The sequence below is a fragment of the Talpa occidentalis genome, unplaced genomic scaffold (genome assembly GCF_014898055.3).
Source record: "Talpa occidentalis isolate TD23 unplaced genomic scaffold, MPIMG_talOcc4v2.1 talOcc4.6, whole genome shotgun sequence".
Taxonomy (NCBI): domain Eukaryota; kingdom Metazoa; phylum Chordata; class Mammalia; order Eulipotyphla; family Talpidae; genus Talpa; species Talpa occidentalis.
This window is the reverse complement of record NW_023604972.1, coordinates 60,782,276-60,809,151: the sequence shown is the minus strand read 5'-3', so window position 1 is coordinate 60,809,151 and position 26,876 is coordinate 60,782,276. Positions and strand designations below refer to the sequence as shown.

The following is a 26,876-nucleotide window of genomic DNA, read 5'->3' as shown; positions in this document are numbered from 1 at the left end:
TGGTTCCCATGTAGCTATAAGCCCTCAAGAGTAAATCACTTAACCTTCTTAAGCTTCAATCTCCTCCTCTAGAAAAAAATGGTTACCTCATAAAGTTCCTGTAAGAATGTACGAAAATGCTGGTAAATTATAGAGCATATTTACAATGAGAAGATATTTGTATTATATAGCTAATAAATCAACACAGCTTGAAACAAAATCAGGCATACCTGCATCACCGAACATCAGCAAGGCAGCAGCAATCGCTCCATCCATAGTACTTGTTGAGTCAATCAACTAACAATAAGAAAAAGACAATTTTAAAAATAACACTTTAAGAATTATTTCAAAAAATTAACAAAATATTTAAGAATACATTAAATATTCAATATATACTATTACTAGTAACAAGCTTTATTAAATAGGTTTCTGAAAACCTGACTTATCTACAAAGTTCAAAGTTACCTAAGCATTATCTTATACCGCAATTCTGTAGTCCTTTTTAAAAAATCTAATACTAAGATGAGTAGTATCAAGGACTCTTGATTCTTACTGTATTTCTGAACTGCTTAAATTTGTTCCAGAACACCTATATATAAGAAACTTACATAAATTAAGTTTCAATGTACCATTTTTATACTGTCCTGTAACATTTGGGTTTCAGATTCCCATATTTAGAATGAGTTACTTGTTCTAAAAAGACCTTTATTTTATAAGCTATTCCATTAAATAGTTTTCAAATCAGGATGCTTTCTTCTAAACTAGGTGTCTGATTCTCGGACACTCAGATATCCTGTAAGTTCCTTTCCATTTTCAAAACCCCCAAAGCAAATTCTTACTAAGTTCAGGACTAAGTTTATGTTTTAAAACTTTGTGAATTTTTATATGGGTCTAAAAGGCTTTGTATTTTATAAACAACACTTTTAAATCTCTTGAAGTGATGAGGATCACTTGCAATACAGATTATTTCAAGAGAGCTCTGCTTTAAAGTGAGTGGTATGCTAAAATTACCAGTATTTCAAGATTCTAATTAATGTAACAGAAATACAAATTATGTGTACCAATCCTATTTTTTCACTATAATCATAAAATTAGAGGAAACTATTTCTAAAATGTGTCTACAAGATAAAAATTTTCTTTTACATGAAAACCTGGCAATCAATTGGCCCCCCCTGGTGGTGCAGGGGTTAAAGTCTCAGCATCATCAAGCTATTGCCTGAGGGCATGAGTTTGATTCCCCAGCCAGGGAGCTAATTCACAGGGCACAACAGACCTCTCCTGTCTAGTCCACTGCTCCCCTCAGCAGTGTATTTTAGTCAGTCTGCCTGTTCTGCTCTCCACTCTGTCTCTGGTGAATCCCCTCACACCCTCCACCTCTAATCTAGACCCCAGTTTTTGTTTGTATAAATAAATAAATAAAATAAATCTTTAAAAACAAACAAACAAAAACCTGGCAATCAAGCTGAAATATTTTTAAAGTGAAGTTTATTCCTTTTGGTTGAATTTTTATATCCTATCATGATTATTCTATTGGAAACTTTCCAACACTAGTAAGTGGCCCCTGTAGTTGTGAGTAGCTACATTTTCCTTCTTCCACTAAGGCAATAAAATCACATCTGGAGATAAATAACCCTGTTAGGGGAAAATGCAGTCCCAAAACACTAAAGTCTAGTTTAGCTAATAATAAAAAGGTATCAAAAGGACCTGGGGAAAAAAAAAGATGAAAGTTAAAAATAACAGAATAGGAACAATTTAATCTACACTGAAGAGTTCAAACTAGCTGGTCCAGAAGCATCCTGAATTCAGACATGCTTTGTTTGGCCTAAATATTAGTTTTGTTTTTGTCTTTCATAGTTAGACACCATAAAAAGAAATGAAGCACTTAACACAACATGGTGAACCTCCCCCATCCAGTGCTAGGTTAATATAGTATTATGATCCCTTTTATATGAAATATCCAGAACAAGCAAATCTATAAAGACAGAGATCAGTGGATGCAAAGGGCTAAGGGAGCGAAATGAGGAGTGATTGTTATTTTGGATTTATTAATTTTTTATTTTTTTTAAGATTTATTTATTTATTTATACCAGCACTGGGTACAGTCAGAAGTACGGGAGGGTGAGAGAATTCACCAGAGTCAGAGCAGGGACCAGAACAGGCACACTGACAAAATACATTGCTGAGGGGAGCAGCGGGAGGGCGGCAGGCAGGAGAGGTCTGTCATGCCATGTGGGACCCTCGCTGGTGGCCGGGGATGGAACTGGTGCAGCAGAGGCTGCGGGCAGCTTTGCAGCCCAGCGCTCAATTGCTGCGCCACCAGGGGAAGCCCTAAGGAGTGATTGTTAATGGGTATCAAGAGTTATCAAGAGATAACTACTACAGGGCCTTCCTCATGGCCTAGGTGTTAAACTCAGCACTACCACCACTACTGGCCTGAGTTTGATCTTTGGTTAGGGAGCTAACCCTCATAGGATGCAGCAGACCTCTCCTGTTTCACCCGCCTCTCCCCTTAGCAGTGTATTTCAGTAAATACACCTGTCTGCTCCCCACTCTGTCTCTGTGGCTCCTCTCACCCCCGCACATCTGGCCTACACTCCAGTTCTTCTATACAAAAAATATATAAAATAAAATAAAAAAGTAGAGATACCTACTACAGCCCAACTACAGTCACTTATATCCATAGTTCCATAACTATTTCTCAATAAGGGTGCTATTAAAAGGAAAACTTTTTTTAGTAGAAATCTTATGCTATGCAGCACTGTCCTCAATTTGTAGGGGGTTTAGCATCTTTGGTGCCACAGCAATAAAGTTCAATAGGAGCCCCTTGTTATTTTTTTTAAAGATTTATTTATTTATACAAGAACCGGAGTATAGGCCACATGTGTGGGAGAGTGAGAGGATTCACCAGAGACAGAGTAGGGAACAGAACAGGCAGATTGATGAAATACACTGCTGAGGGGAGCAGCGGGCGAGCCAGGAGAGGTCTGCTGTGCCATGTGGGTTTCTCCCAGGCCGGCAGGGATCGAACCCATGCTGCAGAGGCTGAGGACAGCTTCACAGTGCGGCGCTCAACCGCCTGTGCCACCAGGAAAGCCCAGGAGCCCCTTGTTATTATGAAAAATATAAGCCTCCTAATATTTCCAAGACTAAGTGGAAGATGGAGGAAGAAGTTGCTCAATTAGAACCATGTTCAAGCACAAAAAAATCACAAACTATATGAGCTACTGAGGGAAATAGTGTTATTCCCTGTATTATTACAAGAAAGCTATTAATTATCTTCAAACATATTTTGAAAAACTTATTATCCACTAAATATAGCACTGGATACAGAACAGATTTTAATCATCATTACAGTTACAATAGCCAATTACTATAAAAGGGTATAACCTTAAGTAAATCACTGTCACTTCTTTGTGGAAAAAGTTCTTTCAAGGTCTGAAGTTTAGCATCTTTAAGGTCTTCCAATTCTGAAAGGTCTTCCAATTCTGAAATATCATTATTTCTACCTGCCATGGCAGGAAGGCCTTGGGACTCTTCATCTTCAGATGGTTCAGAACTGAAAATATTGTTAGAGGAATAAAAACAGTATTTTAATTGTTTTGCTAATATTATAATCAGTATCGCTGTACATGTGTATATGCAATCCAACACATCTACTGTTCTGTTCAATAGTAAAATGTAATCTATACCTGTCAGAGATGAATACAACTTTTCCTTTCAGTATGGTTATGTATGTAAATTTAAATTCCCATAGCAGAATACTCTGAAAGATTCTCAAATTACCTGTGCTGGGATGGAAAAGAAAACCAAAATTCATGGCTTTTAAGATATATATGCACATTTACTGCAGCTCATCATCTCTTTCTTACTCTTTTATCACCTATACTCTGCATATAGATGAGGACTGTCATGTTGCTCCTGAAAAATTACAAACAATATGCTAATACAAAGATAAGAGAAATTTCATGACCTTCCAGGGTGACCAGAACCTAAGTGTTAAAACTGGAATGGTCCTATTCAATATCAGAATTTGCCAGGAATAAAACATGTCTTAAGCAGACAGGGAACATTTATTCCATATGAAACTTTGTTCGACAACAATTAAGTCTCATTCCATTTCTGTTTATATATTTATCCATATAAAAAGATATTTGGGACCAAATTTTACTCATCTGTCTCCCAAACAAAAAAAAAATTATTTTGAAATTTTGTCTGTTTACCATGGTAGACATTCTGGAGATCAGAATGTAGAAATATAAGAAATAGTTGTAAGTCATAAAGAAAAAGAAAGCAAGGTTCGAATACAGTTAATTATATCCCTAGTGTAAAGTGGCTTTGCTGTGGACAGCACTCTAAGATACATATGTATTATCTGTATTTTGGTAACTTCTCTGTATCTATTCACGCTAATTCAGTTGTACTTGTTATGACACTGGACGTGTATATGTATATGAATACCCTGAAAACAATTAAAGACAGATTCCCAAATTGCAGAAGCATGTATTTTATCAGACTTCTAGGTTCACTTCTTGAACCTCGCTCTGTGAAACTGCTCTAAGAAACAAGGTAAAATATATCTCTTCTTTTGTCTCCATACCTGTCCTTCAATATTTGAAGGTGACCACGTGTTTCTTTTTCCATTACAATCAGATCTCTCCTTCCTGATATACTCAACTCTTAATTCTCACTGTCTCACTGAGTTCACCTATCTACCTGATTTTGCCTCTTAATTCATGGAGAATGAAAACATTGAGGCTACAATCCTTTACAATTCCTGCCTTGGATAACCCCTTCCAAAGTTTCTTACATAACAGAAGCCATTCATTGGGAAAAACGCATGTACCTCTTGATGTAGTAAGTATCCTTGCTGGTCACAAATCTAATCATGCCTTGGAGTTTATGTTCAGTTTACAGGAAATAAAAGTGGTAATAAAAGAAATGATACCAGCATAAAGGAAAAATAGAAAAATCTATTTTTGTCTGAGGAAAGACTTGGCCCCTTAGTAAGAAAATCCTCAAGAGGAGAGGAGGGAAGTGGACTGTTTAACACCCAGAGAGATAAGAATACTAACATCTGAATTCCTTGTTTAGATCCTACTTTCAAAAACCAGCTATAAAGTCTGAATATAAATGGGGAATTAGGTAACAATTACAGAACTATTCATTGATAACAGTATTATTTTGGGGGGGAGGAAGGAGAATGTATAAATAAGCAGTAAGGGGGAAAAAAATGGAATGTCTGTAACTTACTTTAAAATCTTCAGTTAATAACAATAACAGAACAAACAAAAAATCTAAACCACTTCTAAATTAGACTGGTCTAAGCCTACATCATTTCTTACATGGGTTATTGCATTAATATTATCCAAATTTCCACTACTACTTCACTACATCCTCAAAGACCCTTTAAACATGTAAATCAAATTACTGCTCTGTTTAGTATACTCCATTACCTCCCTATCTCATTCAGAATAAAAGCCAAATAGCTTATGCATTTGATTAAGCCCTCTTCTACTCCATTCTTAAACTTATGACCTCAAATCTTTCACTCTGTTATCATTTGCTTCCCACTTTCTTCAAAAACACTAGGCATAACATCACTTCAGGATCAATGTCTAAAAACTCTTTCAACATCCTTATCGTTCACTTTCTTACTTCCTCCAGATCATTTCTCAAGTATCATCATCTTAATGAAACCTTTTCCAGCTCTGCTCTTTAGAAATCATAACCCTACCCCAAAACTCTGTATATCCCCTCCTATAATATTTAACATACTGAGTATTTTGCTTATTGTCTTTCTACCTGTAGAATATAAGCTCCATCCTAGTTCACAGAATGTGCCTAAGAAATATGCTTCAACAATTTGACTCCTGGAGCCAAGAACAAATCATTAAGAGTTACAGATTATAAAAGGAGTTAAAATAATCTCCCTATATATGGAGACCCCCCCCCCAAAAAAAAGTAATGCTATCACCAAACCTTTCTATTGAAAATCACTGTTACCAGATACACACAAATAGTGCCTTTAAATATCTCTAAGTCAGGGAAAAACGACCAGGATTTAGTCATTAAAAAGAAAAGGAAAAAAAAAGGGAAAGTCACCTTTTTAAAGTAAAATATTCTAAAAAAAATCTGTTACACATATGAATATAATGAATCTATTAGGTAACTTACACTATAATCACTGTGTCTTTGTTGAAATTTTTCTCTTGAACTGTACTGGAGCAATTTGGGGAGACAATATCTTCACTATCAGATGACAAATCAATATACTGTATTCCTCTTTGATTCTTGAAATAGGATATGCTTGTTTTTCTTTCATTTTCTGGAACTTCTGGAACACTAGAATCTTCTGCAAAGGAAAAATGATTCTGAGTGACTTGAAAATAAAATTGGTTTTTGATAATTACAATCATGTGCTAAAATTTTTAACCAGTGTTTCCATTCTAAAGCTAGTATTTCCAACCACTTTAATAAAATAATATTAAATTACCTTCTTTCTATTTCACAAGATGCTTACTAAAACAATCCTACTGGAAACTGCAACAGAGTCTTGTTTTATATTCTAATCCCCTTTTTCCCTATACTTTTATTTCCTAGAAGTACCCAGTTTTTTTTTTTTTTTAAAGATTTATTTATTTATTTATACAAGCACTGGGTACAGTCAGAAACACGGGAGGGTGAGAGAATTCACCAGAGCCAGAGCGGGGAGCAGAACAAGCAGAAGGACCAAAGTATACTGCTGAGGGGAGCCACGGGCGGCAGGAGAGGTCTGCGCACCATGCAGGACCCTCCTCCAGTGGCTGGGGAGCAGCCGGGGATCGAACCGGAGCTGCAGAGGCTGCGGGCAGCTCTGCAACCCAGCGCTCAACCGCTGCGCCACCAGGGAGTCCCAGTACCCAGTTCTTATCTAAAAAAAGAACATGGGAACTAGAACCCAAGACCTGAATTTCAATCTGGTCTCTTAAGCAAAGTTACTTATCTCAATGTCCTTACTTGTAAAGTAGAATGCTAATAATCACAGGGCTAATACGCATATAAAAATCAGATGATGGGGCCTCCCTAGTGGCTCAGTGATTGAGCACTGGGTTGTGAAGCTGCCTGCAGCCTCTGCTGCGCCGATTCGATCCCCGGCCACTGGGCAAGGGTCCCACATGGCACGCAGACCTCTCCTGCCACCCGCTGCTCCCCTCAGTAGTGTATTTCGTCAGTCTGCCTGTTCTGTTCCCCGCTCTGTCTCTGGTGAATCCTCTCACTCTCCTGTGAATCTAGCCTGTACCCTTGTTCTTGTATAAATAAATAAATCTTTAAAAAAAAAATAATTTAGTTACATAACTGGCATATAATCAATACTCAATAAGCATTAGCTCTTACATAAATGCTAGTGTTATGGGCTAATTATGTATCCTCCAAAATCTGTATGATGAATTAAGTTCCAACCTCTAGTACCTCAGAATGTAACATACTTGGAGATAGGACCTTCAAAAGGTAATTAAGTTGAAATGAAGCAATTAAGGGTAGCGCCTTAATCCATTATGATTGATGTCTTTTAAGTGACACCAAGGATATGTGTGTGTGGAAAGGTTACATAAAGGACATAGCAAGGAGATCTGTAAGTCAAGGAGAAAAGCCTCAAAAACAGTCAAAACTGTCAATGCCTTGGTCTCCAAGATCTAACCTCTAAAACTGTGAGAAAATATTCAGTCCATCTAGTATGTGGTACTTTGCTATAGTGGTCCTTGCAAACTAATGAAGTTAAGAGCATTTGTCTGTCCAAAAGAGGTGAATAAATTATTCCACCAAGGTCTCTTCCTTCCAAAGGCTGAGTTTCAAAATTATTCTCCCCTTTACCAGTAAAACCACCATTCTCCCATATATGCATACATACATACATATTTTTTTTTTCAAGGAAGAAGACTTAATTCAAATTAAAGTAAAAGTGTTCAGTACCTTAATTCAGTGACTACATTTCAAGTAGCAATTACCAGATGAATTTTTACTTCAAAGATATTTAAAAAACAAGTTACTATTAACTACTTCCAAGGTCACTAACATGTCCTCAAGTGGAACACAAACTCAATCCTTGTAATAATCCCAAGAGCATAAATTTTATAACCATTTTATTTATTTAGAGAAGGAAACATGTCCAAAGTCAAATAGGAGAAAGTAGCGGATCTGAAATCCAAGTTCAAAAGTCTAAATCTTCATACTCTAAAACTCTTAGCCTTCCCCATTAACTGTCAAAAACAATTACAACCATTATTATTAGACTTGTGAACATCACCAAGGCCTACATAATTACCATTCTCCTGGAGGGTACTAAAACAAAGACATTTCTTTACTTCCTACAATGAAGTCCTAGTGACACTGTAAGGATGCCTCACTTGGTAACTGGAGATATATTCTGAAAAGTGTATTGCTAGTCAACTTTTCCTCTATGTGTACATATAGTACAAAGAGCGTACTTACACAAATGTAGGTGATGTGCCCTACCACATACCTAGCATATACATAGGGATCACCATAAAATATCTGAAATATCACTAAGAGACACAAGACAGTACTAAAAAGCAAATCACATTTTCCCCAAAAGAACAATTTTATAAATGTTTAATGTGACATGGGCAAAGATCTCTGTATTAGAAGAAATCACAGATATGTTCTAGTAATTGTCAAATAATAAAATTATAGTCCAACTTCTGTAAAAATAAGTATAAAGATACTATGGACTCTGCTTTTACGAAGTGTTGATATATCAAAAATCATAACTAAAACTAAGAATTTAGATCTTTACTGTATTAAAGACTTGACAGAAAGCTAATGCATTATCAGTTGAACAGCTTAATAACATAGGAACACCTCAACAAAATATAGTGGATTTGGTTCCAGACCATTACAACAGAGCAAGTCACATCAATTTTTTGGTTTCCCAAAAAGTACAGTGTAAACATATTACACTGCAGCCTATTAAGAACATTACTTTAAAACAAACAAACAAACAAACAAACAAACAAACAAACAAACAAACGGTAGTGAAAGGGAGATTGCTATAGCCTCCATTGTTTGGGATTTAAGGGTGACATAAGGCCATGGCTGTGGTGGGCATTTTGGTTCCAGAGGTCTAGGAGGAGGATTCAGGCCCTTTGTGCCCCATATCCTACTTGATTTCTCTATGGGTGAAATGGCCTTCCCCTGATGGGTCAAGCCAGTGCCTAATCAAAGTTCCTTCAGTAAGGCCTTACTGAAGAAGAATCAGACCTTGCTTCTAATTCTACTGAGTAGGCTTTTACCCTTCCTCTGGTGACAAAAATAAAAATTATTGATAATTTGTACTTTCATGGACATTTGAAGTGCAAACCCAAAAAGCTCAATAGGTGGGCTCTTATGAAAAGGGAATGATAACTAGAAAATACAATGTGGCTGACAGTGGTATTCCTGAAGATTCTGAAAATTGTAGCTGCCCTAGGGAACAAAGTCACGGAAATCCTAAGAGCACAGAATCCTTCTGAAGTTCTGACCATGCTGACCAACGAAACTGGCTTTTAGACTAGCTATTCTGATACTACAGTGAAGATTCTCATTACAGCAGTGCCACCCAATCTTAGAAAACTAAACTCAGACCTTCTTTAGGATACTAAGGTGTTGCAGAGTACCTTAGCAGTCATCCAACATGTCTGCTGGTTTGAGGAAAATGCTTCTCAGTCCACAGTTAAAATTCTTACCAGACTGCTGAAGGACCTGAGAATTTGTTTTCCTGGCTTTGAGCCTCTCACACCCTGGATCCTTACTAGGTCACTATGTTGTGATGAATAATCCCACCAGAGCTTTTGCTCCTAAAATATGGCATACAGGCATCGTTCACAGGATTGCTTCTACCAGGGTCAATGACCATCACTGAACCCTGTGAAAGTGGCAACTGCAGAATATACAGAATTATCACACTGGAATAATAGGATATGGTCTGCTACACCACTCAGACTGATGTGAATCCTCTCCTATACTGGCTTTAGGATGATCCTTGGCCAGGAGGGTAATGCCAGATATCTTGCTTCTGAAATAGTGGGATGGGATGATAGTGACACCTTCAGAAAAGGTTTAAGAGAAGTTGCAAGAGAAGAAGGAAAGTCAGTAAGAGGCAGAGAATACAGAAGAATCAAGTCAAGGAGAGGCAGGGAAAGCATGGGATGACCTCTTCACGCTCTTTCTTAATCAAGGGAAAGACTAAAACCTAAGGTAAGTGCTACCAGTTTTATGTGATGGCACTTCTCAAGGACAAGAAGACAGGAAGGAAAGCCAACTTTAGAAGAAAGTGTCATTCCAGAGGGTTCTGATATAAGCATAATTGCCAGAAGTTTCCCATTAATGATATGTGCCATCAATCTGTGCCAAAGCAAGATACCAATTTCTCACAATACCCTAAAATTCCCAGTTTTTGGAAATCTCTCTCAAACATTAGTTTGTTGTTAAAATGTTATGCATTGTTAGTGTCTGGGCACTCTTCTTCTAAGAAAAATTATGCAAGTACTTCATAGTAGGGCAAAATAGTAATAATAAACATATACATACCTTAATTAAATGTGACACAGACACAAAGTGAACATATGCTTTTGAGAAAATGGCGCTAATACACTTGCTGATGCAGGGTTGCCACAAACCTTAAATTTTTAAAAACAAAAAAACTGACACTATCCACAAAGAACAATGAAACAAGGCCCAACAAAAGGAAGTGTGTCTATAGCGTCCACTTTTATTTTGAAAGAGGTATAATAAAATGTTTTGATTTGTCTGTTTTTTGTTGTTTTTTTTTTAAAGTTCAATAAGATATGGAAACAACCCAAATGCCCAAAAATAGATGACTGGATCAAGAAGATGTGGTATATATATATATATATATATATATATATATATATATATATATACACACACACACACAATGGAATATTACTCAGCAATCAAAAAAGATAAACACATGCAGTTTGCAGCCAACATGGATGGAGCTAGAAGGGATCATGCTCAGTGAAATAAGTCAGAAAGAAAAAGAAAAACACCGGATGGTCTCACTCATAGCAGGAATTTAGAAAACCTAAATAAGAGACCAGGAAAAAGACCAATCAATGCAAAGTAATAATCAAAATCAACAAGCAACTATAAACCAGAGACACACTGGGGTTGGGGGTATTAAGGAGGGGCAGGAAGAACTAGAGTCAAAATTAGGGGCGGGGGTGCAACTGTATGGGGTATATAACCAAAATGAAAATGCATACATTGTACAAAGATGAAAAATGATGTAAGAATTATATAAAATAAAATATTAAAAAAAATATTCAAAATGAAGAAAAGTCATTTCAAAGCATCTATTAAATACCTACTACTTGGAGGTATAAAAGTCTATTAGTATTAGTGTTACAGGGTAGCCCCGATATAAAACGGGTTGCCTGGCTGTGGGTCCTCACCCGCGCACTTAAAAGGGACTTATTAATACTCCACTGCATACACACACAAAAGGTTAATAAAAGGTTTATTTACAATGGAAGGGGAAATGAGGAAATGTACAACTCAGGGAGAAAATAGGGAAATAAAATCTTAACTGCGTCCTACCCGATCCGCCAACCTCGAAACCCAATGGCACTCTGCGAGCTGGCGGAGAGCCTAAAAGGGGGCCCCCCCCAAGGCCCACGTGTCTGGTTTTATACCAAACCTGGCTGCTTAACTCCACCCTCAGGTTCCAGCAACGTTCCTTTTGATGGTGATGGTATTTGTCTTTCCCAATGTCCTGATGGCTTTGGTCTGGAGTGGGGGGTGGAGTCCACAAAGCCTGTATGGAATTAGCTCAGGACAGCCTTTCCCACTAACATTAGAACTATAGATTCATGAACTTGGTCATATACTCACCCTTTCTCCTATTTACTCATTTACTTATTATAACTTACCCCATTTACTTATTATGATATAAAATATACAGTGAGCAGACATAACAAACTTAAAATCAACATTTAATAAGCTTAGGTATCTAAGCAGAAAGCTATAAAAACAGAACAGACCAAATGGAGGATGGAATTATCAGTGACATCGAATAAAGTTATGCGCAATATATCTACATGGACTTGAAAGAGAAATATCAAGGGAAAAAAAATATGAAGCTATACCTCAAGACCTATCTGAATCCATAAGGAAAGACAACATAAAAATAATGGGTATCACAGAAAAGAAAGAATGAAGGGAATGGATTGTTAATTCAAAGACTCAGTAGTACAGGAAAACTTCCCAAACCTGGGGAAGAAAATAATACAAGTCTGTGAAGTGAAGATAATACTTGTTTCTAAATGTAAAGAAACCTACACCAAGATGCATAGTAATGAAACAACCAAGTGTTCATGAAGGAAAGAAAGAATACCGAAGGTGACTAGAGAGAAGTAGGAGGTAACCTAAAAAAAGGAATTAAAAACACAAGTAGGGCCTCCCCGATGGCGCAGCGGTTGAGCGCTGGGTTGTGAAGCTGCCCGCGGCCTCTGCGGCGCAGGTTCAATCCCCGGCTGCTCCCCGGCCACCAGAGGAGGGTCCCACATGGCGCACAGACCTCTCCTGCCACCCACTGCTCTCCACAGCAGTGTACTTCAGTCCTTCTGCCTGCTCTGCTCCCCTCTCTGACTCTGGTGAATTCTCTCACCCTCCCGCGATTCTGACTCTACCCAGTGCATGTATAAACAAAACAAACAAACAAACAAATAAATAAATAAAAACATGCCTCTAAAAAAAAAAAATAAAATAAAAAAAAAAATTAAAACACAAGTAAACAATTGGGATTATCTTAAGCTAAAAATCTTTTAAACATGAAAGAAAATATGATATTAAAAAAAAAAACCTATTGAATGGGGGAAATATTCACACAATACATAACTGATAATGGGTAAATAATATACATTAAAAACACACAATTCAAAAATTAAAAAAAAAAAAAATTAACAGATGTGTGGCAGATAGAAAAACAACATTCACCAGGAGTACCAGAAAGCTAAAAGACATGCTCATCACTGCTTCCAATAAGAGATGCAATTTAAACCCACAATACATACCACTTCACACCCACTAAAGTGGCCACACATATTAAGATAACTCCAACTACAAGTGTTAAAGAGGATATAGGAAAAGAGAATCCTGTCAACACTGCTGTTGGGAATGTAAACTAGCACAAAATTATCGGAGGAAATCTGGTTTTATCTTTTTTTAAAAAAAAAAGATTTATTTTTATTTATTTATACAAGCACTGGGTACAGTCAGAGGCATGGGAGGGTAAGAGAAGTCACCAGAGCCAGAGTGGGGAGCAGAGCAGGCAGAAGGACCAAAGTACACTGCTGAGGGGAGCAGTGGGCGGCAGGAGAGGTCTGCACACCATGTGGGACCCTCCTCTGGTGGCCAGGGAGCAGCCGGGGATCGAAATGGCACTGCAGAGGCTGCAGGCAGCTTTGCAACCCAGCGCTCAACTGCGGCGCCACCGGGGAGGCCCTGGTTTTATCTTAAAAAACTGTAGTGGAAAAAACATACTATTCAGTTATCTCACTACTGGGTGTCTACCCAAAAAACATAAAACACCAACACAAAAAACTTATGTTCTAAAATGTTCATAGCAACATTATTTACAATAGCTAGGACATGAAAGCAGCCCAAGTGTCTATCAAAAGATGACTGGATTAAGATGATGAGCATATCACACTATGGCATACTACTCAGTAATGAGAAAGGATGAAATACCCCCATTTTCTGTAAAATGGAGTAAGTTTGAGAGATTTATGTGTCCTAAAGAACGACAACAGTAAATACTGTATATATACCAGGGAGATAATAAAACAAAATACTTACAAAAACTACTGGATATCAACAAACACTTAGAGTCTAGATGAAGAAAGGGATGAATGGAAAAGGACAGCAGGATAAAAAGGATGGGAGTGGGGATAATTTTAAAATAATAAGAAATAAGAGCACAAATAAACAATCTAACCTTAAACCTTAAGGAAATAGAAGGACAAACCAAACCAGTAGAAGAAAGGAAACAAAAATCAGAGCAGAAATAAATGAAATAAAAATTTTAAAAAGAAAAATCCAAGGGTCAATGAAAACAAAAAAAAATGGTTCTTTGGAAAAATTAACAGTTTAGACCAACTGCTTGCTAGGCTAATCAAGAAAAAAGGGGAGAAAAATGAAAAATAAAGAGGCTTTATGACATCTCAGAAATACCATAAATTAAGAGACCAACAATGAACATCTTTATGCCCATAAACCTAAAAGAAATGGACAAATTCTTAGAAGCATACAAACTTCTTTGACTAAATCAGGAAGAAACGGGACATCTAAATAGACCAATTACAAAGAAGTAAATTGAAACAATTATCAAAAGTACTCTAAGAGGGCCTCCCTGGTGGCGCAAGGGGTTAAGACGCAGCTGATGAAGCTATCTACAGCCACTGCAGCAAGAGTTCGATCCCCGGCAAGGGAGCAACCCACATGGCACAACAGACCTCTCCTGTCTTGCCTGCTGCTCCCCTCAGCAGTGTATTTCGGTCAGTCTGCCTGTTCTGTTCCCCATTGTCTCTGGTGAATCCTTTCACCCCTCACACCTCTGGCCTTTACCCCAGGTCTGGTGTGCATAAATAAATAAATCTTTAAAAAAAAAAAAAGTACTCCAAGAATTGAAAACCCAGGACCTGAGTGTTTAAAGAAGAACCGGCTCCTATTCTTAAACTCTAGCAAGAAAACAAGGAAGAGGAAATGCTTCCAATCACATTTTATGATCCAAATTCTTAACACCAAAAGCAGACAAGGACATCACAAAAAACCTAAAATCAGTATCCTTGATGAACATAGACGCGAAAATCCCCAATAACATTTTAACAAACCAAATTCAACAAACCATTAAAAGGATCATACATTATGTGTAATGGGATTTATTCCAGGGATGTAAGGAAAGTTCAACATTTGCAAATGAGTCAAAGTCACTCACCACAAAGACACAAACGATATGTAATAGATACAGAGAAAGTATTTGACAAGATTAAACATCCATATTTAATAACAACTCCAAAGCTGCAAATAGAAGCTAACATTATATTCACTGGTGGAAAACTTAAAACTTTTCCTCAAAGATCAGTTACAAGACAAGAACGCCCACTTTTATCACTACTATTCACTAGTGTTGTATGTGTTAGCTAGAACAGTTAGGTGAGAGAGATATAAAAGGAATCTAAATTGGGGAAGAAAATTAAACTTTATGGTAAACTATCATGATAAAGATTCCACCAAAAAAAAAAAAAAACAAACCCCTTATCAGGCTACAAAATGAGAAACACACATACACACACACCCCTGTGTTCCTATTTGCAAACAAAGAACTATGTGGGAAAGAAAAAAATTTCGTCTACAATCCCATCTTAAATGACAACTTAAACTTACATAGGGGATACACAGAAAAAGTCTCTACTCATGAGTGGCAGAAGTGATATTGTTAAAGTGGTCATTTCAACCAAAGCAATAACCAGATTTGATGCAACTGCCATCAAAGTTTCAAGAATATTCTCCCAAGAAATACAGCAGTACTGAAAGTCATATGCAGTCACAAAGCACTCCAGTCAAAGCATTCCTGACAATAGTACAGATGCATCACACTTTGACATTTCAAACTATTAAAAAAATCTATTCTGATTAAAACAGTAGGGTATTGGAATAAAAACAGACTCACAGACCAACAGAAGAGAACTGGGTTGAAAAACACACTTAGTTGACTGTTATCTTTGACAAAGGAACCAAGAGTATACAACGGAGAAGGAAAAGTCTCTTCAACAAATGGTGGTGGGAAAATTGGATAACCATAATTTTCCACAATGAAACTAGACTACTATCTCATACTATTAACAAAAATTAACTAAAAATATATTAAAAACTTGGATTTAAGACCTGAAACCATAAAATACATAGAAACTATAGGCAAAACACTCCATGACATTGGCTTAAGTGATGCCTTTGGTGCTCTGCTTCCAATGGCAAGAAAAACAAAAGCAAAAATAAATATGAGTATACCAAACTAAAAAGGTTCTGCATGGCATAAAACTATCATTAAAATGAAAAGATACCCTGCTAAATGGGGGAAAATAGTTGCACATCAAAATCTGACAAGAGGCTAATATCCAAGATCTACAAAGAACTCATACAACTGTAACAAAAAGAAAACAAAAAACACAATCAAAAAATGGGTAGAAGAGCTAGACAGTTATCCAAAGAAGACACACAGATAGCAACCAGGCACATGAAAAAAAGTTAAACATCACTTATCATTAGGGATATGCAATCAAAAGCCCAATGAGATACCACCTCACACTTGAGAGAATGATCTATATCAAAAAACTGGAAACAGCCATGTGTTGACGAAGATGTATAGAAAAAGGAAGCCACATAAAATGTTAATGGGAATGAAGGCAAGTCGAGCCCCTCTGTAAAATAATATGGAGGTTTCTAAAAATATAAAAATAGATATATCTTATGATCCAAGAATTCCTTCCACAGAATGCAAAAACACTAATTCAAAGGGATATACACGCCTATGTTCCTTGCAGCACTCTTTACAATTGCCAAATTATGGAAACAACATAAGTGCCCAACAGTAGTTAAGTGGATAAAGATGTGGTCCATATATACAATGGAATACTATTCAACTATAAGAAGTGCTGAACTCTTCCACTGGTGACAACACAGTGGAACTGGACTAGATTATGCTAAGTGAAATAAGTCAAAAGTAGAAAGACAAATACTGGAAAATTTCACTCAAATGGAGTATAAAAAGCAAAGCTAAGGAACAAACAAAACAAAACAAAACCAATCCGATTGCAGAATTTCTGCTACCAGAATGTGAGAGCAGCAGGGTAGAAGCAAAGGAGGCAGAATACTCAGTTGATTATGGATTACTGTAGGTGCCTTGGTGGTGGGCATGATGTGATAACATAACTTTGTGGAAAAGTCACTGTGTATGCCAGACAACATATATACGTTCTTAAAAACCTCAATGTTACCTCAATAAACAATTTCACAAGAAAAAAAAAACAATGTACTCATTTATCTTGAACCTTTATGAGTATTTACCTCATACATTATTTTGTAACATTGTTTGCATTAATCATTTGGAAAATATTAGTTTACTCATTGGTTAATGTAAACTAACACATATGCTCCAATTGTTGACACATTTAATGACATTTAAACTAAAAAATTATATTCAACATTATCAATGTTTTCTAGATAACAGAAATTGTCAAACTCACCACAGTGGACAGTTTTTGTTTTTTTTTTTTAATTTATTTTTTTTAATAGAGGCATGCTTTATTTATTTATTTATTTGTTTGTTTGTTTGTTTGTTTTTTTGTTTATACATGCACTGGGTAGAGTCAGAAGCGCGGGAGGGTGAGAGAATTCACCAGAGCCAGAGCGGGGAGAAGAGCAGGCAGAAGGACCGAAGTACACCGCTGAGGGGAGAAGCGGGCGGCAGGAGAGGTCTGCGCGCCATGTGGGACCCTCCTCTGGTGGCCGGGGAGCAGCCGGGGATCGAACCGGCGCTGCAGAGGCTGTGGGCAGCTTCGCAACCCAGCGCTCAACCGCTGCGCCACCAGGGAGGCCCTGGACAGTAGTTTTTTAAAATTCAAACTTCCTTTTGAAAATGGGAATCTCATTACTGGCAATAAATATTGCCAGTTTATTTTCACTGATATCATTTTTTGGGCGGGTGGGGGGTGGGGAGAAAGCCTGCTAAATACTGTAGTCCATATTTTAGCATACCTTTTTTTAAAAATATTTATTCATTTCTACAAGAACCAGGGTACAGGCCATATATGCGGGAGGATGAGAATTTTCACCAGGACAGAGCGGGGAACAGAACAGGCAGGACTGAAGTACACTGCTGAGGGAAGCAGCGGGCGAGACAGGAAAGGTCTGCCATGCCATGTGGATTCTCGCCAGCCGGCCGGGATCGAACCCACGTTACAGAGGCTGTGGACAGCTTCACAGAATGGCGCTCAACCGCCGGTGCCACCAGGGAGGCCCTTACCATACTTTTAATTTTCTTTTTTTTTTTAAAGATTTATTTATGTATACAAGAACTGGGGTACAGGCCAGACATCTGGGGGGTGAGAGAATTCACCAGAAACAGAATGGGGAACAGAATAGGCAGCAGCGGGAGAGTCAGGAAGGTCTGCTGCACTATGTGGGTAGCTCCCTGGCCAGGTATCAAACTTGTTATGCAGTGGCTGCGGATAGCTTCATAGGTTGTGTCTTAACCCCGTGCACCACCAGGGAGGCCCAGCATACTTTAATTTTCAAGTAAAAATAGTGTTCTGGGGGTCTCCCTGGTGGCACAAGGGGTTAAGCATAGCACTACGAATCTATCCACAGCCTCTGCAGCACAAGTTCAATACCCAGCTGGCCAGGAAGCTACCCACATGGTGCAGCAGACCTCCCCTGTCTTGCCCGCTGCTCCCCTCAGCAGTGTATTTCAGTCAGTCTGCCTGTTCTGTTCCCCACTCTGTCTCTGGTGAATCACCCCCACACCTCTGGCCTGTACCCCAGTTCTTGCATGAATAAAAAAATCTTTTAAAAAAATAGTGTTCTGGAAAAATGTGATAAGTTGAGCTTACAAGTCAAACCAACTAATCAAATACTTCTCTGTACCACTGTACCAAGGTATATGCAGCAAAAATTCTTATTTTATTTCACAATATATTAATGAGGCACCTACTGATAAGTTGAAGCCAATAAATGTCATCTTTGAGACTTTTTTTTTGCCTTGCTTCAGTGTACCAGTAACTCCAAAGGGAAGTCTTACTCTCGTGAACCAATTTTTGTGACTGTTGCCCAAGGGACATATCTAGATGGCCTAGCTCTCAGGTCCAATGGAACTTACACTTGTGGTTCCACAGGATTGTATATATCTGCATACTTTATAAACTGCTTCATTCAGAGTGTGGCTTCCAAACAGCCTTAATCTTAGTGCTGACTGAGAGATAGTATCTTTTGGGTCATTTGCCAAGACTACTCACCATCAATAACCAGTAGCCACTAAAAAGAAAACAGATTGCTTGGACAATCAGAAAAGTTTTAGAGAAAACCAAGTACTAAGGGAGGGTTGAATGATATGGTTAATATTCCACATAAGTCTACTCCTCCAAGAATCGGAAAAAAACGGCTATTTTATCTAATAAATATGAACAATAAAAAGAAGAGGAAAATGAAGAAACACAAATGTGATCCAAATGAATGATCAAGATTTGTAATACAACTAACAAAGTGTTCAAACTAATGGTCTTAGCATTCACATTACAGGATTCTCAAGATATAAAAGGAGAGAACAGGGGAAGAAATAATGGTGAAAAACTTCCCAACCGGGCTAAGAAAACATACATCCAGATGTAAGAGGCCCAGAAAGTTTCAAGTAAGAGGAACCCAAAGAAAATCACACAAAGACCATATAAATAAAAGGTCAACAGTAAAAGAAAAAGAACTTCAAAAGTAAAAGGAAAAAGACCAAATTGATACATATAAAGAAACTCCCATAACTACAACCAGCAAATTTTTCAGCAGAAACTTTGTAGGCTAGAAAGGAATAGCACAATACATTCAAAGTGCCAAAAAAAAAAAAAAAAGGGAAAAAAAGGTACAGCCAAGTATACCCAGCAAAGTTTGCAATCAGAATTGAAGAGAAAGAATTTTCCAGACAAAAGCTGAAGTTCGCCACTATTAAACTGACCTTACAAGAAATGCTAAACGGATTTCAATAAGCAGGAAAGGGTACTAACTAGTACCAGAAAAATATGTATGTATAAAGCTCACATAAAAATATAGCCATGTGTCCCTTAGATGATTCAAAGACTATGTAAGATGTTGATCTCAGTAGGATATACCATATAGTCTAGGTGTGTAGTAGGCTCTGCTATGTTAAGCTTGTGTAAACACATCTAAGTTTGGGTAATAGCACTCGATATTTATGGAAGGATGAAATTGCCTAGCAACACATCTCTCAGAAGGTATCACTTAAGCATCTCATGACTGTATCATAAAATTTAGATTAGTCTAATGTTGTGAGATGGTTACATTTACCACTTAGGATAGTGTAAAGGTTAAAAGACAAAATTACTAAAAATAACTATAGCTACAATAACTAATTAAGGAATACACAAAATAAAAAGATGGAAAATGTGACATCGAAACATGAGGGGAAGAATAAAAATATAAGTTTAAAATGCATGTAATTTTGGGCCTCCCCTGGTGGCGCAGCAGTTGAGTGCTGGGCTGCGAAGCTGCCCGCAGCCGCTGCAGTGCCGGTTAGATCCCCAGCTGACAGCGAGGGTCCCACACGGCACACAGACCTCTCCTGCCGCGCCCTCTGCTCCCCTCAGCAGTGTGTTTCGTCAGTCTGCCTGTTCTGTTCCCCGCTCTGGCTCTGGTGAATTCTCTCATCCTCCCGCACTTCTGACTGTGCCCAGTGCTTGTATAAATAAATAAATAAATCTTTTTAAAAAATAAAGTGCATGTAATTTTAAATTGTTAACAAATCAAAATATTCTAATTATAAATACAAGTTGTTATAAGGAAAGTTTCATGGTAACCAGAAAGCAAAGAGCTACTAATAAACAAAACATAGAGAGAATGGAATTAAAGCATCTAAACACTAACACCACCAAAGAAAGCACCTAATCAAAACGGAAGAGCAAAAGAGCGGAACAGCAAAACTATTAACAAAAAATTAATATAATCAGTAAGTACATACCTATTAATACTTACTTTCAACATAAATGTACTAAATTCTCCAATCAAAAAGACACAGTGAATGACCGGACAGAAAGACAAGACTCGTGTACCTACAAGATACTTCAGATATTAAGGGTACACAAATTAAAAGTGAAGGAATGTAAAAAGATGTTTCATGAAAATGTAAACCAAAAGAAAGCAGGAATAGCTCTACTTATATAGATGCAATAAGATTATTAAGAGACTAATAATAGACAAAGAAGGGCATTACATAATAATAAAGATTTTACCCCAACCAAAAAATGTAGTATTTGTAAATATTTATGCCCCCAATATGGAGCATCTAAATAACAAAGCAAATGTCAACAAAACCAAAGGGATAAATAGACAGCAATACAGTAATAATAGGAAGCTTTAGTGCCACCTCTTTTATTTATTTATTTATTTTTAAAGATTTATTTGTTTATACAAGAACCGGGGTACAGGCCAGATGCGCAAGAGGGTGAGAGGATTCGCCAGAGTCAGCGCGGGGAACAGAACAGGCAGACTGATGAAAGACTGCTGAGGGGAGCAGTGGGTGCAACAGGAGAGGTCTGCTGCGCCATATGGGACCCTCGCCGGCCAGCCGGGATCAAATTGGCACTGCAGAGGCTGTGTGCAGCTTCACAGTGCGGCGCTCAACCGCCAGCGCCACCAGAGGAGCCCCCCCCCCTTTATTAACAGATTTTCCAGACAGAAAATCAGAAGGATACAACTGGCCATAAGTGACATGTTAGATCAGGTGAACTTAACAGTATCCAGAACATTCCATCCATAAGCAACAGACTATAAATATTCTTCTCAAATGCACATGGAACATTTTCCAAGTATAACATGCTACAAGTCTTAATAAACTTAACTGAAATTGTATCAAGCATCTTGCAAAACTCTCCAAAACAAAGTACTCAAAATCAAAAATGATAAGAAGTTACACTGCTATTACAGAAACACAAAGGATCATGAGACTATAATTATATGTCAACAAATGGATAACTTAGAAAAAGAATTTATAAATTTTACCAAGACTAAACAAAACAGATCATCTATACAATCACTAGATGAAAGTTCTAAAAAAAAAAAGGACAAGAGAGCCTCCCTGGTGGCGCGGCGGGTTGAGTGCAGCACTGTGAAGCTGTCTGCAGCCTCTGCAGCATGGGTTTGATTCCTGGCAGGCCAGTGAGACATCCACATGATGTGGCAGACCTCTCCTGTCTCACCCGCTGCTCCCCTCAGCAGTACTTTCGGTCCATCTGCCTGTTCTGATCCCCACTCTGTCTCTGGTAAATCCTCTCACTCTTGCCCTTCCATACCTCTGGTCTGTACACCAGCTCTCGTATAAATAAAAAAATCTTAAAAAAAAAAAAAGGACAAGAATAGGCTGAATATAAGATTGAAGTGTAGTGTTTAACAAATATTACTCATGATGAAACAAGAAACATTTCAGATTAAGGCTAAAGGGGTAAAAATAAATTTAAAAATGTAAAGGAAAGGTCTTATAATATTGGACAAGAGAACAGTATTAAACTTGAGATGCCTCTCTTTTTGTTTTTAAAATTTCTATTTTATTTAGTTCAAATGTACATTATTTCTTCCATTCATATTAGATGGGAAGAAAACAATTTTATGCAATAGCAAACAGTATGTTCATTGAAAAATATGGGACTTTACAATTATGATTAGTATACCTTTTAATTAGTATACCATTATAATATTGTATGTTTCAAGTAGGTGTAATAACAATTTACATCTACAATACACATATAACTGATATAACTCAACTGCATACTTATAATGAATGCATAAACACTGCACTAAGGGACTCCTGGTGGTGTCAGGGGTTAAGTTTCAGCACTATGAAGCTATCAGCAAGTATTGCAGCACACCAAGGAGGTGACCCACATGGCGCAGCAGACCTCTCCTTTCTCACCCACTGCTCCCCTCAGCAGTGTATTTCAGTAGATCCGCCTGTTCTGCTTCCCACTTTGTCTCTGGTGAATCCTCTCACCACCAACCCCCCCCGCAGCTCTGGCCTGCACCTAGCTCTTATATGCATAAATAAATCAATCTTAAAAAAAAAAAAAAAAAAAAAAAAAAAACAAAGCACTGCAGTAAAGCAAAAAGTCAATAGGAGCAAAAAGTATTTTCTCTTCTCTAAGCTCTTACTAAAGAGAGCACCAAAAAAAAATTAAGATACTGAACACTATTTTTCAAACATGTTTTACTGGGATCCACCTATTTTAGATTATCCTAAACACAGATTTAGATATATATATAGGTGAAATAAAAGTTTTCAAACAAAAGTTTTAGAATCTTTACTATTTGTAAAGATTTATAATGTTTTAATTTATAATGCTTTAATAATGTTATAAATTATAATGCTTTAATAATGTTATAAATTATAATTTATAATGCTTTAATAATGTTTCATTTATTCAACTCCATCAAGTTACACATAATTAGTCAGGACCCAAGAAGCTGACTTTATCACATAATGTTTGTAATACACTATTTGAAATAAATAATACAAATAATAAAACTTGTCTATTGTTTGCCATATAATTAAATCTTAACTTCAGATTATTTCTTCTTTACAAGTACTCTTAGAACTTTTATTAAATTCATCAAAGAGGAAATACTACAGATCACATTCTCTGGATACAAAAGAGTTAATTTAGAAGTAAATATTAATGAAAACAAGAAACCAAAGTTTCAGCACTTGGAAGTTTAAAAAAGGAAAACCACAAATACCAACACTTTTTTAAAATTTCAAGTTAAAGAGGAAGAAAATCAAGAAAATATCAAAATCTATATCATGTAAATATAAATCTATAAAAATTAAAATCATGTTAAACTAATGCAAAATTAGAGAAAATATTAGTAGCGCATAAGATTTAAAAACACATTAAACTAAAATCACTAAACCATAATGATGACTTTTTAAATGTAAGAGAAAGGATTTGTAAGTAAATGGTTCTGGGGCAAGTAACTTATAAATGACAAATAAGCAAAGGAGAAAATTTATCAATCTTTCCCTTACGCTTTATGACAAAATTAATTTCAGATGAAATTTAACATTAAGTGAAACATATCACCTTCTAAAGCAATGCTACTTTAATTAAAAAAACTTGTTAGAAAAAAATTTAAGGTTTAAAAAAACAAAAAACAAACTCATATACATTACTTCAGCTATCAGTAACAAAACAGAAAAGTGTTGGCAAAGATATAGAGAAAATGTATTACTTGTGGGAATGTAAAATGGTACAGCTTGCTATAAAAAAAAAAAAAAGATAGTTTCTCGTAAGATCTAGTAACTATTTCTAAGAGTGTGTGTGTGTATGTCTGTGTGTGTGTGTATATATGCACACATATATACACATATATACACATATACCCACATACATACATATATCCAAAAGATTTTATTCTATTTTTTTTAAAGATTTATTTATTCATCCATACAAGAACTGGGGTACAGGCCAGATGTGCGGGAGAGTGAGAGGATCCACCCGAGACAGAGCGGGGAACAGAACAGGCAGACTGACTGAAATACACTGCTGAGAGGCACAGAGGGCAAGACAGGAGAGGTCTGCTTCACCATGTGGGTATCTCCCTGGCCAGCCTAGATTGAACCCATGCTGCAGAGGTGTGGACAGCTTCACAGCGCTGCACTCAACCACCTGCACCACCAGGGAGGCCCTATTCAAAAGATTTTAAAGCAAGGTCTCAAGGAGATATTTATACACTCATCTTCAAAGCAGCATTATTTATAATAGTCAAAGGACACCCAAGTATCCATCCATGGGTTGAATGGATAAGCAAAATGAGTACATATCAGCCTCAAAAAGGAAATTTTGGTACATGGTACAACATGGATAAAACTTTTGCATAAAACATTATGCAAAGCATAAGTGAGTCACAAAAACACAAATTCTACGTTATTACTCCACTGCTATGACATAGCTAGAGTAGCCAAATTCAGAGACAGAATATACAAGGTGGTTGCCAGAGTATGAGGGTAGGAAAGAATTGTTTATTGGTATAGAGTTTCGGTTTTGCAAGAATTCTGAAGAATTCAAGAAGAATCCTGAAGATTGGCTGCTTAAGTTATCCTTGACCTGTACCCTTAAAAATAGTTAAGAGGTAAATTTTGTTACATATATTTAGCTACAATCAAAATAAATGCAAATGTAGTAGAAGAAAATGTAGATGAATGTATCTATAAAGTGAGAGCAGGGAATGCAAGCCTGTCTGATCAGGATCTAAAATCCAGAAACAGTAAAGAAAAAGATGAACAAATAGACCATAAAAATGTAAATTTCTCTATGGCAAACAATAAGGAATTCCAAGAATAAAACCAGAAAAACACATATACAAGGACACAGAAAAAAATCCACATAGCTAACATACTTATGAAAACATACTTCTAAGCTTAAAAATAAAGAATAAAAAATACAGCAACAATTGTCCATTAGCTTGTTAAAAATTAAAAAGGTCTGTGATATTTTGATCTAGTATTAAAAAGCAGATATATGAAAGTCACGCTGTGTTTTGTAAAAAGTCGTGAGATTTCTGTGTGAGGTAGTTTCACAATTATCAGAATATTATTTATATTCCCTCTACCCTGAAAATCCATTTCTAGAACTTTTCCCATATTGTACACCTTCAAAAACAAGTCTGTAAAAAGCTGGTAACACAGTATTCTTTTTTTTTTTAAAAAAAAAGATTTATTTATTTATTTATTTATACAAGCACTGGGTACAGTCAGAAGCGTGGGAGGGTGAGAGGATTCACTAGAGCCAGAGCAGGGAACAGAACAGGCAGAGAGACGAAATACACTGCTGAAGGGAGCAGCGGGCGGCAGGAGAGGTCTGCTGCACCATGTGGGACCCTTGCCAGCGGCCGGGTATTGAACCAGCGCTGCAGCAGCTGCGGGCAGCTTCACAGCCCAGTGCTCAACTGCTGAGCCACCAGGGAGGCCCTAACACAGTATTCTTACATTAGGAAAAAATAAGACTGTAGTCATTTAAAAAACTGTAGTATAATATACACTCATCTTGTCAGTAGGGGATAGTTCCAAATCCAAGCATGGAGAGAACCCGATATAACTGATCCTTGATAAATCATCCAGGGAGGATTGGTTTCAGGACCCCCATGGATGACAAAATCCAGGACATCTCAAAAGTCCCTTTATAGTCAGTCCTGCACATCCATTTGTTTTGTCCTCATCCGTGGATTCAGCCAACCAGCACTATATGAATGCAATGAATCCATGAATGCTGGATGATGGATATGGAAAGCCAACTGTATTTATTGGAAAAAATGCCCATAACAAGTAGATCTCCAGCAATTCAAACCCATGTTGATCAAGAGTGAACTGTAAATACTAATATATGCAAACTTAAAATGCCCAGCTATTATCTCATTCTATCTATTTGATACCTCTCTTTAGCTACCCCTCTTTTTATCCTTTCCTTAAACATCATACTTTAATTTATAAACTAAGCATTACTAAGAAATTATCAATAACTCATAATAAAACAGTAACATGAGAGTTATAGAAATGCCTCAAAGTACCTTACTGTACATAAGTATTTCAGACCACAAAAATCACAGAAAGTGAAACCATGTATAAGGGGTGACTGCTGTGTTTTATACAGTCTGACATAGAAAGCATTAAAACTATTTTTTAATAAAAATTTGTAATATAATACTATTTTAGCTTAAAAGTCAAAATAAAAGGCAGAAAAGATTACAGAACATTCTTCAGAATGTTTAATACAGAACACTTAATGATAGAATGTATCATTAAACTTTTCATATATTTGATTTTGAAAAAATAAGAAAATAAAAAGGTAAAGAAGGAAAACAGATAAAAGATTTACATTTAAAATATATTTAAGATTTTTACGTATATTGTATTTCTATTACAATTCAGCACTAAAAAGTACTGCTTTTCAACTAACACTAGCAGACAGTAAGAACCAGAATGACTATCCGAAAGTACAGTAATGATTCACTTTGTCCACATACACCTAAAAAGGGCTGAGTATTATCAGTTACAGAATCATGAAGGTGAAATG

The 26,876-nt window shown here is 36.8% G+C and overlaps 1 protein-coding gene and 1 pseudogene across 4 annotated transcripts in view; one reads left to right on the top strand and one right to left on the bottom strand.

Annotated features, from left to right (window-relative positions):
- The window catches only part of SMARCAD1 (SWI/SNF-related, matrix-associated actin-dependent regulator of chromatin, subfamily a, containing DEAD/H box 1), a 105,363-nt gene that overhangs the window by 70,353 nt on the left and 8,134 nt on the right, over nt 1-26,876 (bottom strand). For all 4 annotated transcript variants that reach the window (XM_037530389.2, XM_054688224.1, XM_054688223.1 and 1 more), the window contains exons 3-5: nt 6,154-6,331; nt 3,367-3,535; nt 210-276 (exon numbers count right to left, since the gene is read on the bottom strand). In XM_037530389.2, the coding sequence (XP_037386286.1) occupies nt 210-276; nt 3,367-3,535; nt 6,154-6,331 (414 nt within the window). The remainder of the gene's footprint in view (nt 1-209; nt 277-3,366; nt 3,536-6,153; nt 6,332-26,876) is intronic.
- On the top strand, nt 9,083-10,204 carry LOC119261252 (interleukin enhancer-binding factor 2-like; annotated as a pseudogene).